Genomic DNA, 14,609 nt, shown 5'->3' with positions numbered 1-14,609 from the left:
CACACCGTAGGGCTTGAACTAGTCATCAATGCCAGAGACAATCCTGTCTATCGCTGCTCCTGCTGCTGTCCCTACTTCTACCGCCCCAGCGGGGCCCCCTACCAGGAACCCCCCCACCCCCCCAGCTACCACTGCAGAAGAGTGGGACGCTGCCTTCATGGCGCTGTCACCCCCTTCCTCGTCTCCACAGGCGTAGTGAATCGCTCCCTTAACGTGACCCACGACCGGCACAGAGTCGGCCATGCTGCTGACCCCCATCGCAAACTGGAGCTGAGTTTCTCTGGCTCCTTCTAAATCCCCAGAGAGGGCCTGGACGACCGATGTTCCCTGGGAGACCACCGGACACAGCTTCAGGAAATTCTCCTGCGTCTTCCGAGCCCCTTCGCTGTCTCCTGAAGCCCACTGGACAACGGATTTAACCTGCGACAGGAGAGGGATCGCATCCATCTTCAGGGGCAGCCTGCAACACAGAACATATCACTGCACTGAGAGAGAGAGGGGTTAATACACACTGACACTGAGAGAGAGCGGGGTTAATACACACTGCACTGAGAGAGAGAGGGCTTAATAGACACTGACACTGAGAGAGAGCGGGGTTAATACAGACACACTGACTGGACACTCCAGTACATTAACACTGCACTGAGAGAGAGAGGGGTTAATACAGACACACTGACTGGACACTCCAGTACATTAACACTGCACTGAGAGAGAGAGGGGTTAATACACACACACTGACTGGACACTCCAGTACATAATCACTGCACTAAGAGAGAGGGGGGTTAATACACACTGACACTGAGAGAGAGAGGGGTTAATACACACTGACACTGAGAGAGAGAGGGGTTAATACAGACATACTGACTGGACACTCCAGTACATAATCACTGCACTAAGAGAGAGGGGGGTTAATACACACTGACACTGAGAGAGAGAGGGGTTAATACAGACACACTGACTGGACACTCCAGTACATTAACACTGCACTGAGAGAGAGGGGTTAATACAGATACACTGACTGGACACTCCAGTACATTAACACTGCACTGAGAGAGAGAGGGGTTAATACATACACAGTGACTGGACACTCCAGTCCATTAACATTGCACTGAGAGAGAGAGGGGTTCATACAGACACACTGACTGGACACTCCAGGACATTAACACTGCACTGAGAGAGAGAGGGGTTAATACAGACACACTGATGGACACTCCAGTACATTAACACTGCACTGAGAGAGTGCAGTCCTGTAAACCTGTAAAAGTCCTGTAAACCTCTAAGGAGCTCAGTATATGGTTGTGTACAAAAGATATTTCAGTGCATAACTTAGACACCATTAAAGAATGGCAGGGACTTACCTTTCTCTTGTTCAGAATCTTCTGGGTCTGTTGAACATGGCGATCGTTTTGGTCATTGTACTGTTTGTTGTTAACCCAATGCTCTGCCCTTTCAAAACTTTTTTCTAATTGATTACTATCCATGAAATTGCTTTCCTGAAGCTTTTGTCTATAAACCTCTATTACTTGCAGAGATGCCTGTTGAAATTTGTTTGTATAGATAGAAACTCTTCGATTTCCCAAATTTGTATTCTGTCCATTTCCACTCTTCCCATAGATAGAATTCGGGGCAGCACCCAGTATAGCCATTTTCAGAAAGCCTTCCACATCATCCTTGCTGATGTATTCTGCCACTGCTTGTCTGAACTCTTTACTGCAGGTTGTTGGGAAGGCTCTGTGTAGATCTCTGGGCACAAGGACAGTGGGCAGATTCCTTCCATGGGAATGCATCTGACTCCTAAATTTATTTTTGTCTGGGGGGTTATTCAGTTGGTATTTCCCATCAGTCCACATGTGAATCAAGCCTTTGACCAGCGGACTTTCAGGATTCTTAAAATAGGCCTCAACGACGCTGTCAACGGCAGGCTGGTGGTCAGCATTCATGAACTTGCCTATTCCGTTCTCATGAAGGTAATTCTGATTATCTTTGTATTTGCCAACCCGACCAGTGTGTTTCTCAAACTCCTCCTGTGTCTCCTTGACATATTCACCACCTCCCTCAGCCATGAACCAGCCGCCCCCTCGGATGTTCAGAACTCTCTCCTTGCGTTTGATGAGCGGGGCCCACTTTCCTGGATCACTCAGGCTCATCTGGACTCCCGTCAACCGCAGCCCGGCAGCCACAGAGGAGATGGTCTCTGAAGAAGCGGTCGGCTGGTGGCTGCGAGCGAACGCCTCATAAAGGCAGTTGTTCCTCTGTCCGCTCACTTCCACCACCCGGCCGTTGATCAGGGCCTTGTAGTGGCCGTTGGGGCAGCGGTCACTCTTGGGGTGGTAGAGGAGCTCCACGGTGCCCTCTGTGGATTTATTCGGATGCACCACAGTCATCTTGCTGCGCTTTCCTCTACTGTTCTCAGTGTAAATGACCACAGTCTTGCTGCTGCTCTCAGCCAGGAGCTTGGCTTCCAGCAGTGTGGCCAGGCTGTTGCTCTCAGCGCTGTTACTTGGACCATCAGCAGTGCGCTATGTCATTTTCATAGCATAGGCGGTCACGCCAATCAAGTCCTCTTCTGTGGCATGTCTGTGTGACTCTGGGGCACTGGCGATGTAGCTGGTGTGCGGGCCCGCTTCCAGCTTCTCTCGGGTTCTGCTTGTCTTCAGAGTACTGCTTACCAATTGGCCAATCTTTCCGTTAATCTGTTCTTGGGCGAGACTGACCATGTGGCTGGAGAATTTCTGGTGAACTATCTGAAAAATAGCGTCACCCAGCGCTGAAGAGATCATCTTGGTTATCTCCGTTTTAAAAGAAACCAGATTGGCTTTATCACCACCGGAGAGCCCTTCTTTCTCCACGTTCTTCTTCAACCTTTTCAAAGTTTTCTCGAGTTCCTCACAATATTGGCTGTTGAATTCCCTGCAGAGGTCCATCGCTGAAAGAACTGCGTCTCCACAGAGAACGGCCATGTGAGCAGCCCGGATTAGAGTCAGGACACTGTTCGCTGTCGCATTGTTCCCGTGCTTGGCTTTATTCACGATGTTGTGAATGGAGGTGTTCAGCTGCTGTTGCCAGCCCAGCCCAGAGCAGTGTGACTCAAGCACTGTCCCGCACGCTGTCTGGAAAATGCCCAGTAACTCTCTCCTGTTCTCTTTATCATCCAGGAGGAGTCCGAGATCTTCATTTTCAGTGATATGTGAGACCACCACACAGTCCACCAGGGGGCCTAGTGGGTCACTGGCTATATTATTCTCAACTGTTTTGAATACTTTCTCTCGGATGTGATGTCTTATTTGGTCACATATCCGATCAATTGCTATTTCTTCTGCTTTGCTCACACCACACATTATAGTTTGCTGCACAACCTCCTTTCCAGCATACTTCAGTGCATTTTTCAGATTTTCCTTCATGATTCCCGTCATGCCTCCTTTACACTGCCTGGAGATGAACTTGGGCAGGGACTTCAGCTTGTTCAAGCCCCGAACCCCCGCCTTGCAGGCTGACATACCCTTGGAAAGCAGCTTTCCGAGTCCATAGCCAACGAGTGACACGGCCAGGGATACTGCTTTGCCAATAATCCAGGAGGTCCAGCTGAACTCGCCTGTCACCATGGCTGTAGTTCCAGTAATGCAGTCTGATATCCCCTCACTAATCAGAGCAGAACCCACAGTAAGCAGGGTCCCGGCAGTCATCGCCATCACAACAATACCAAGTGCAATCTGTGCCACTCCTAGAAGAAAGACTATCAGTCCTTCCCAGCAGAACCGGGGCTTCTCCTTCACAGAGAAGACCAGCTCCAGGCCCAGCTGGTAGACCCGGTACAGCTCCTCATGGACGTCAGACTCTGGATCCTTCACCAGGGAGAAGATGGAGCTCTCTTCTATAAGAATGTCTCTCTTTTTCTGTTCTATTTCTGTCAGTTTCTCCATTGCTTCTTTGATATTTATGCGAACATTGCTGAGCACCTGAATCCTGACCTGTGTCTGTCTCTGGAATGCAGTGGTGCTCTGTCCAGAGTCTTTCTCAGAGAGTTTCACCAGCTGCAGGGTTGTAAGACACTGCTCTGTAAAGAGCTCCACAGAGTGCAGGGCTTTCTCCAAGTCTTCTTTCGCCCTTCTAAAGTAATCTTGGTCTTGTTTCTTCAAAGTACAGTAGGCACGTTTATAGAGGGCGATGGCAGCCCAGGAGCTGTCCAGCTCTATGGCTTTACTGAAGAGCTCAGAGCTCTCTTCCCACTTTTTCTCATAGAGCAGCTTGTTCCCGAACTTGATGTACTGGTAGATGCTGGAAGAAGGAGACTGGTTGGTTTGGCATTTTTGTTCTGCTTCTTTCATTTTCTCTCTCAGGTCTCGTCTGAGCCGGTCCAGAGCTGACATGTCCGGGCTGACATTTCCTCTGTCTTGTTCAGCAGCCATATCCCCCAGTACTCATTCAGCACAGCCACCATCACCCTGCGGCTCTCGGACTCGGGGAAGCTGCTGTAGATGTCCTGCAGGTGCTTGCAGTACTCGGAGAAGAGCTCCTCCCGCAGTGAGAGCTCAGGGATGTCATCCTGTAGCACACGAGACACCCGGTCTCTGGCCAGCTGGTTTCGGGCCTCCCTGGCTTGCTGCAGCGCTGGGGCCGATTTCACTGGCTCCTGAAGATGAGCCGAGCAGAGGAGGAGCTGGGCCGATCCAGGGTTGCCCTTCCTCGCCGTGCGGCCGAATGCCTGCAACTCCACTCTGGCGTTTTGTGGGAGGAAAGTGAGAACTACAAACAGCCCTCCAGCCTCATTCACCTCGTCTGTGACTTTGAGGTCTGTGCCTCGGCCAGCCAGGTTAGTGGCCACAATCACATCTCCAGGCCGAAGAGCCTTGTCCGTGATGCTGGAGTTATCCGTGTTGCTGTTGACGTAGAGCTTTAGGTGCTCTTTTCCCTCTTCCTCCTTCAGTTGTTCAGAGAGAGCTCTGTGGATGTCCTCTGCTTGTTTGATTGTCTCACAGATCACTAGTGCAGCCCGTCCTGCTGTGCAGGGGGCGGCAGGCTTAGTCTGCTGCAGAACAGAAGAGCATATCTTCCTCCTCCATTCATCCACATCTTTCTCAATTACTCCCTCCACCTCGTACAGCTTCTTCCCATTGAAGGGGGGAATCCTGCAGGTGGAGAGGCCAGGATAGAGCTTCCTCAGCAGCTCGGTCTCCTCCTGTGTTCCCAGAGTCCCTGTTGTCCCAAAGATCTGGCCTTCATACTTCCTGAAGAAGGCTACATTGGACAGGAAGTTGGTGACGAGGGACATGCAGCTCAGTGTGGTCTGGTGCTTCATCTCCAGGAACTGCTGCAGGCCGTTCCCCCATTTCTTGTTCTTTTCCACAACACCCGTGGAGCCGAAATCCACCGGAAGGACACGGCTGTCCTCCACGATGTACTCCTGGCCCTCCTGTACCTTAAGGGCCAGGAAAGCGTTCTGGACCCACACACTGAGCTTCTTCTCCACTAGCTCTCGCAAGAAGCTTGGGACACAGGTTTTCTGTTCTTGCTTTTCTACCGTCTGGCCAGAAGTGAAGAACAAGTGGTTTCTAACGTTCTCCTCCACAGCTTCCCAGAGGGGCTCCTCTTTGTCGTACAGCCCACAGCAGAGACCCTCCTCCAGAAGCAAAAAGGAGACCTCAGGTAGATCTTCACCTTCAGAAGTATTGCCGTGGGAGCAGAGACGCAGGATCCCGGTCTTATCCTGGGTATAGGTGGTGAAACGGTATGGGAAGTATTCATGGGCTATCTGGAATATCTGGACCATGTCGTCCTGGGACACAGTCCTTAGCTTTTCTTTAAGGATTCCTATATTTGGATCCTCGGATGATGTCTCAGTGGTCTCAAGTTTGTCATAGCTGCTGGTAAAACCCTTTTGAATCAGACCCTCTTCTTCTGCCATCTGCAGAATGGCAGCTGGTTCCACTCCTTCCATGTCTATGGAGTCAAACAGAGCTCTGTTGAAAGGCAGGACAGGCCCTCGGACCATCGGCCCGTTCTCCGTGGCCACAAAGCCGTGTTGGCTGACGATGCTCCAGATCATGGCCAAGACAATGTTGAGGTGCTGCATGGGAGCCATGTCTGTGGACAGGTAGGTCATTTGCACCCCCTTGTCCAGCGGGAGTGAGTCCACCTCGTCCACGATGGCGCATTGGAACTGCCGTCTGGGCCGAATGTCTTTCGTCTCGAAACTCTGGCGCAGGCAGTCTGCCGCAAAGCTGTCTGCTGTGCCGTAGACCACATCGCACTGGTAGCACTCCTTCCTGCTCTTGTCCGTGGTTTTGTCGGTGTTGCTATCGATGGCGATGCCAAACAATCCATAAAACGTCCTCCACTCCTGTGCGTCCCTCTGGGTGAACCAGCAGCTGGGTTAGGGTGTAGTCGTGTCTGTCCCTGAATCTGGGAGACAAACGATGCATTTCCACCATTTGTAACACTTTCATGATTGAGATGAGAACACCACCGCGCTGACTCTCTCTGCTGAGGACAGTTTTGCTCTCAGTCTTGGTGTTCCTGTCATTTGGTTCACAAAAGTCATCACTGAATTCAAAGGCTATGTCTCTCTTATTCTGAGCATTAGCAGCATTATTTGCTTTACTGAACTGAGAGCTTAAATTTACATTTCTGTTGTCATTATCATATTGACTGTGAATTTTTACATCAGCTATGCCTGTTGTACATTTTTCTTCTCTGAATTTCTTTACCAGACAATAAAAGAAGTCTGTGATCTCTGCTGGTGTCCAAAGTCCTTGTCTCACCAGGTCAAGGAGTTTCCAGAGACACGTTTTCCAGTCCTCCCCAGGACAGAAGGTTATTGCATAGGTAGTCAGTAGGTCAAAACACTGTCTAGCTATCAGTGTGGAGTGCTGTTTGTCTTCCAGGTTACAGACAGAAATCATGACAGTTTCCAGAAACCTCAGGACATATATCTCGTCCTTTGTAATTTCCCTGTGTGACAGTTCTAGGCAGACTCCAGTAAGCCTTTCTTTACATGTGCTTGAGCTGCAGCTGTGATCCAGGACTGAGAAAGTGTGGAAGACAGTCATAATGAGATTTAAGTTTGGAGTTTTTCTCTCTGTTGAGTTTACGCTGGGCTGCAGCAGAGTTGTCAGAATGGTAGCCATGTTCTTCATGAGCTCTGAGCCTGTGGACATCCTGCGGAATTGGAGGTCCTGCTTAGACACATCCTGGTCTAGTATAAAGTGTCGAGGCTGAGGTGAAGACCCTGTCGTTTTCACATCTGGACCCTGCTGAAGGAATCTCATGAAAGAAGTCTCCACAGTGCCATAGACAATGTCATCTTGGAAATCTTCATCTAGCACCTCCTCACAGCTCATATTGACCGTGATTCCAAACAGCTGGAAGAAACTAGTCCAGTTCTGGGGTCTGTGGTCCTGTGAGGAGGCAGATCGCAGCACCACACCCACCCTCTCACCCTGTAGGACCTTCAGTGCTGCGTACATGGCCACCACACAGGGGTCGATCTGTAGAGGTATGACAGCATGTGGTCTGTCCGTGCCAGAGACTGCCAGCACACACCAGCTGACCAGTTGAGCCACTGTGGGCCAGTAGCCCTGGGTCTGGAACACAGCTCTGCTCAGGGCTGACAGGACTCTCTCCAGCTCTGCTGCCTCCATCCTGATTCCTTTAAGGGACCCTTTAAAAACACTGTGGAGCAATTTAGCCTCATTCTCATTGTCTTCGATTTCATTTAGATTGTCCTCAAATTCCCTCTGGGTGGCACCCACCACGCCTTTCACTACTTCTGCAGTCGCAGCATCGATGCATCCTGACTCTCGCAGTCGTGAAACATGAGACTCCAGTATCCTATCACCTTCTCTCCGAAGCTTCTCCTCAAAGGTCTTGCGAAATTCAGTATCGGGGTGTTCAGATTCCAGCAAAGAGTCCAGAGAGCAGCCCTCGCTGCCTGTCCAGAAAGGTGAAAGGTCATTCCCTTTCACCAGGTCGGTGATCCTCAGCAGATCCTCGGGGGTTAACGGTTTCTGAACAAGTGTGTCTAACAGTCTGAGCACCTCTGTACAAGTCCAGCGGCCAGTTCCCAGGAGTCCCAGGAGCGAGGCTGTCAGCCTGCAGAAGGCACCTCCTTCAGATGTCTGAACCAGAGCGTCCAGGATCAGCTCCAGACACTTCTCCTCCTCACCCCTCACCTCTCCTGTCACAGCTGTCCCGTTCCTCTCCTCCATGGCTCTGAGCAGCAGCTCCAGGACCTTCAGGAGGAAGAGCTGCTCGGTGGAAATGTCCCCTTGGGTCCACGCCACAGCGATGGAGAGTGTGGTGAGCTGGGTCTCAGTGCAGGTTTCCAGGAGCTGAGTGTAAGTCAAGAACAGGGCCTGTGTGAAGTACAGACACTGTCCCTCTCCCTCTCTCACCACCCTGACCAGTGTCTCCACTATGAGCTGTAGCTGGTCAGCAGCAGTCTCCAGCGAGCCATCCTCACTGGTATCCAGCACTATCATGCACAGCTCTGTGATCAGGACCTGGGTGTGAAGCAGGGTGTCTTCTAGTGGGGTGTGGTCGACCCAGTCATCAAACAGCAGCTCCTGGAGACTGAGGGACAGAGAGAGGACCTGCTGGGGGGACAGTTTCCTGAGATCGATCTCGGCCTCAGGGATTCCAAGTTGTCTGGACAGGATGTTCAGTAGCCCTTTGTCTGAATCTGAATCACCAGCGTTCAGGGTTTCTCGCCGTCCCTGAAACACCTCTCTCACCACTTGACCATGACGTTGCTGGATCTCCTCTGCTCTCCTCCGTCTCTCCTGAGCACACCTCCTGGCCGTCTCCTCTCGAGTTCCCTCTAGCCTTCTCCTCACCATCTGTTTCTTTTCCTCCTCCCACTGTCTCTCTTTCTCTGCATGCTTTCTTCTCTCCTCTGCCATCTTTCTCCTCTCCTCTGCATGCTTTCTTCTCTCCTCTGCCATATTTGTCCTCTCCTCCTGCTCCCTCATTTCCTTGTCTCTCTCCTTGTCTCTCAAGTACCTTTCATAACACCTTCCACACTTGCCTGATTTAAGCCTGTCATCTATTTCTGCATGTGGACTATCAGGTAATAATTGACCATACGCCTTGAAAACAGAGTCAAGTAGTTTGTAGCCATAATACATATCTGTTTGACATATGGAACAAAGTGAAGATGTATGGCCTCCCATTTTGTGAGCTGGTCTGTGACTGGTTGAGTTTTAGCTGGGAAGGAGGGGCAGCACCTGGAAGACACAAGCAGCAAGGGCAAGATTCAAAACGGAAATCACCCATCATGTTTTAATGAATTCATGCTGTTTAAATTGACTTTGTATTGTTCACTTAAGAATAACAGAACAGTCAAGCTCCCTCCTGAAGTATTTAAGCTGTTATTGAGAATAGAGATTCAGAATATTTAACATGCGCAGTCCCATTTGACTTTTATTGGGGTGTTGACTTTTAACTGTTGATTTTTTAAGCTGCTTGCATTCAGTAAAGTAAAAATGACATCATATTTGCTTCATGCGTTGCTTGAATAACCTCATAAATGACATGACATACGCAAAGAGCAAGTATTCTGTGGATGAGCAGCGCAGACTCACTGTGATAATGCATCTCACCCAGGCCTCTGTTTCACTATTGGTCTGTTTGGCATCCTGTTGTCTCACCCTTTTCATTGAAAACTGTGAGAGGGCTTCCCGAAACGCTACCATCAGCAGTGTCTGCTTTCATGTCCACTCTCGCGCGGTCTTTTTAAAAACGACCCACCCCGCCGCGTCAGAGTTTAGCAGGGGGTCTGTGAGAAAGGTGTGGTTTGTCACAGAAGTAGTGTTTTGGGTGGATGTTCAGCGCAGGCCTGGTTATTAATGCAGCTTACATTCAAATGACTCCTCTAACCCCGCTTAATTTGCTTATAAATATCTTAGGTTTCTAAAGCCACTATGTCTAATATATATATATTTTTGATTATCTTAAATAAGCTCTTACTCTTAAGAAAATGTAAACATATGTATACTATATTGACTTTTTTATTATTTTTTTGTATCGGTCTTAAATATTCACTTTCCCGTCACAATAGCATAATAGCTACACTCCAGTACATGAACACTGCACTGAGAGAGAGAGGGGTTCATACAGACACACTGACTGGACACTCCAGTACATTAACACTGCACTGAGAGAGAGAGGGGTTCATACAGACACACTGACTGGACACTCCAGTACATGAACACTGCACTGAGAGAGAGAGGGGTTCATACAGACACACTGACTGGACACTCCAGTACATTAACACTGCACTGAGAGAGAGGGGTTAATACACACACACTGACTGGACATTCCAGTACATTAACACTGCACTGAGAGAGAGAGGGGTTCATACAGACACACTGACTGGACACTCCAGTACATTAACACTGCACTGAGAGAGAGAGGGATTAATACACACACACTGACTGGACACTCCAGTACATTAACACTGCACTGAGAGAGAGAGGGGTTCATACAGACACACTGACTGGACACTCCAGTACATTAACACTGCACTGAGAGAGAGAGGGGTTAATACAGACACTGACCGGACACTCCAGTACATTAACACTGCACTGAGAGAGAGGGGTTCATACAGACACACTGACTGGACACTCCAGTACATTAACACTGCACTGAGAGAGAGGGGTTCATACAGACACACTGACTGGACACTCCAGTACATTAACACTGCACTGAGAGAGAGAGGGGTTCATACAGACACACTGACTGGACACTCCAGTACATTAACACTGCACTGAGAGAGAGAGGGGTTCATACAGACACACTGACTGGACACTCCAGTACATTAACACTGCACTGAGAGAGAGAGGGGTTCATACAGACACACTGACTGGACACTCCAGTACATTAACACTGCACTGAGAGAGAGAGGGGTTCATACAGACACACTGACTGGACACTCCAGTACTTTAACACTGCACTGAGAGAGAGAGGGGTTAATACACACAAACTGACTGGATACTACAGGACTGTGTGTCACTGACGTCCAAAGGGACAAACCGTGGGGAGCAGGAGAGCGGAAAAGACCCATATGCGTAGCGGCGAGACGGGAAAAAGGCCCGGGCTCATAGTGCAAAGAGTTCAGGAATGCCGTATAGAAACCTATGCCCTCAGGGAGCGGACGTGGGGCGCCCTGGTGCTAGGCGGGTCTCAGGACATCCGAACGTCAAAGCTGAGCCCGGACAGAGTGCAAGACCCGGAAATATATAGCCCAAGGGAAAGAGAGGGACAGGAAGGACAGCAGACCGGAAACTAGGGACAGGACAGAGAAGGAGCGCCCTCTGGCTGCAGAGGGCGTGACAGTACCCCCCCCTTCATGGGCGGCTCCCGACACCCATACAAATAAATAAGCTGCCCAGCACTGGGGGGAGGAAAAACCTAATTTAACTGAAAGGAAACCTCCGGGAATCCACGGCTGAGAGCTACCCCTTCCTCCGGGGTATAAACCTTTATTGGGAGGAGGAAGGGGGGGGTAGAGAAGAGCTCCAGAGACTTAAAACAAAAAAAGTACACAAGCACAAACACAAACAAACAAAAACCTGGGAAAGACCAGGGAGACAAACCACACAAGACAGATAGGAACCAAAGTTCCGAGACACAGAGAGCAGGGGGGACCAAAAAGGAGGGGAACCCAGGAAGAAAAAAAATCAAAACAAAAGGCAAAAAACAAGAAAAAAAACACAAAAACCCCGGGGAAAAATACCGCAGACTGGGCAAATGGCACGTACACATTCTAACGCTGATATCAGAGTGGACAACCTGAGGAAAGCCAGACCCAAGTCCGCTCACAGACACAGATGCCCGGAGTGATATCCAGCGAAAAGAATGGAGGAACGGCAGAAAGCTTACCATTCTATCACTGATATCGGAGAGAGCCAGACCAGGAAGAGCCAGGCACGAGAACCCGCTCCAGACACAGAAGCTCGGAGTGATATCCAGTAATAAGAATAGGCAAGCCAGCTCAACATTCAATCACTGATATCGGAGTGATCTACCCGAGGAAAGCCAGGTGCAGGACCCGCTCACAGGCACGGAAGATCGGAGTGATATCCAGTGATAAGAATAGAGGAACTGAAAAAAAAAACAGCCCAGAGAACAAGAAAAAAAAACTGCGGCAAGACAAAAAAAAACACCGCTCGCGGGGTCAGTAGGTGGCTCAGCATTCTGTCACTGACGTCCAAAGGGACTAACCGTGGGGAGCAGGAGAGCGGAAAAGACCCATATGCGTAGCGGCGAGACAGGAAAAAGGCCCGGGCTCATAGTGCAAAGAGTTCAGGAATGCCGTATAGAAACCTATGCCCTCAGGGAGCGGACGTGGGGCGCCCTGGTGCTAGGCGGGTCTCAGGACATCCGAACGTCAAAGCTGAGCCCGGACAGAGTGCAAGACCCGGAAATATATAGCCCAAGGGAAAGAGAGGGACAGGAAGGACAGCAGACCGGAAACTAGGGACAGGACAGAGAAGGAGCGCCCTCTGGCTGCAGAGGGCGTGACACTGTGGTTCTCACAGTGCTGTTGCAGTTCACACAAGACAACAGAACCTCCCTTCGTGTATGAGCTAATAATTGTAAACATTTTTAAAAACCCCGATAACGTCTCTATTGCTTTTTATGAAATTAATCTTACAGACTTAGCAACTCAGAATTCCGACTTAGCAACTCAGAATTCCGAATTTAGATGTTTCAAAGCGATTCATTTAATCTACAGCAATGGAAGCCCATTTCCGCCAGGGAGGAAAAAACAAACGCGCTATGCTATCTCAGAATTGCGACTTAGCAAGTCAGAATTGCGACTTAGCATCTCAGAATTGCGACTTAGCATCTCAGAATTGCGACTTAGCATCTCAGAATTGCGACTTCGAAATAGCCGTATTCCATTGTCTGTCCTTTTGTTATTGTAACGGATTCAGGTTCAGGGGATTGTGCCCTCGCCGCTCCCACCCTAGTTCGTGCCTCCCTGCACTGGCTCGAACCTCTTGCCAGCTGAGCTAAAGAAGACCTTCTTTTTTAAGTAAAAAAGGACATACAATGGAAATACGTAAAAAGTATGTTTCAGCTTTTATAATTGTGAATTCTTCTGGATGTGAAGTGCCTATTTCTGTATCTTATTTCATATTCTGTCTACGTAAATAAAAACTATTTTAAAAAGCCCACCGTGCACTATTCCATCCGGGTACTATGGAAGCCTCACTGGCGGAAATGGGATTCTATAAAAATTAGTGTAATTAATTTGATTTTTATCAGGGCACTGTACAGGACAAGTCTTCAGGCTTATAGATCCTATGATCCTGTACGATTCATGAAAATAGTGTAACGGAACGGCCGACATCCAGGTTGCACGATCTGGTTGCAGTACACCACCCTCCCCTGCGCATAACAGGGATGCTGGCGGCAGGGGTTAAAGAAAGTGTTCTTAAAGAAAGTGAGCCAGTGCAGCGAGGCACGAACTAGGGTGGGAGCGGCGAGGGCACAAGCCCTAGAACCCGAATCCGTTACAATAACAAAAGGACAGACAATGAAATATGGCTATTTCGAAGTCGAGATATAAAGTCGGAATTCTGAGATACTCCCTGGCGGAAACGAGCTTCCATCATTTTTACTTTGCGAAACAGTGAAACGGAATGAAGGGTGAACGACCGACTTTCAACCCCCATCCGATTCCATCTGCAGCTCCAGTGTCACAGTGAGGCGAGAGCCTCTCCAGCGGGGCTCCGCCGCCCCGAAATTCTCGCCTCCGCGGAGGGAAAGAGCGCACCGCACCGACCGCAAGAGACAAGGACTCATCCCTCGAAAAATGCAGAAAAAAGGCACCCAGGCGGAGAAGCCAAGCGACTTCCCAATTAAAACTGAACACCCCGACTTCATACCCAGTGGCTTCGAGCGGGTGTCGGTGTCTCGTCGTCTCGTCAGTAACGGGGAGAGAGAGAGGCGGCAGTGCGTGTCGGGTGCTGCCTGATTACTGGTCGTGAACTGAGACCCGTCTGTGTGGAAGAACCAGGCGTCTCTGAACTGGATCCGGTCAGCTGTGGCCTGATCAGCTGCTCATTCCGAAACTGAAAGTAAGCGGACACCTCCCCCGGGGGGCGAGTTTAACCCTTCACTAGTAAACTCTTCAGCACTAAACTCTGTACTGTCCCTCTCTTCAATATTAAACCCTTCACTAGTAAACTCTTCAGCACTAAACTCTGTACTGTCCCTCTCTTCAATATTAAACCCTTCACTAGTAAACTCTTCAGCACTAAACCCTGTACTGTCCCTCTCTTCAATATTAAACCCTTCACTAGTAAACTCTTCAGCACTAAACTCTGTACTGTCCCTCTCTTCAATATTAAACCCTTCACTAGTAAACTCTTCAGCACTAAACTCTGTACTGTCCCTCTCTTCAATATTAAACCCTTCACTAGTAAACTCTTCAGCACTAAACTCTGTACTGTCCCTCTCTTCAATATTAAACCCTTCACTAGTAAACTCTTCAGCACTAAACTCTGTACTGTCCCTCTCTTCAATATTAAACCCTTCACTAGTAAACTCTTCAGCACTAAACCCTGTACTGTCCCTCTCTTCAATATTAAACCCTTCACCAG

The 14,609-nt window shown here is 49.4% G+C and overlaps 1 protein-coding gene and 1 long non-coding RNA gene across 2 annotated transcripts in view; both read right to left on the bottom strand.

Moving 5' to 3' along the window:
* LOC148654365 (uncharacterized) overlaps positions 1-14,609 on the bottom strand; it is a 140,445-nt gene that overhangs the window by 64,626 nt on the left and 61,210 nt on the right. The window lies entirely within an intron of this gene.
* LOC148654370 (uncharacterized) lies at positions 19-9,167 on the bottom strand. The gene is given in 5 exon segments (XM_088646589.1): positions 19-392; positions 1,359-1,404; positions 1,407-4,375; positions 4,378-6,365; positions 6,418-9,167. Coding segments are annotated over 5 exon segments (8,127 nt in total).

Source organism: Lepisosteus platostomus, chromosome 9 (genome assembly GCF_059453375.1).
Source record: "Lepisosteus platostomus isolate fLepPlt1 chromosome 9, fLepPlt1.hap1, whole genome shotgun sequence".
In the NCBI taxonomy this organism is placed as follows: Eukaryota; Metazoa; Chordata; class Actinopteri; order Semionotiformes; family Lepisosteidae; genus Lepisosteus; species Lepisosteus platostomus.
This window is presented reverse-complemented; position numbering and strand designations above follow the sequence as displayed.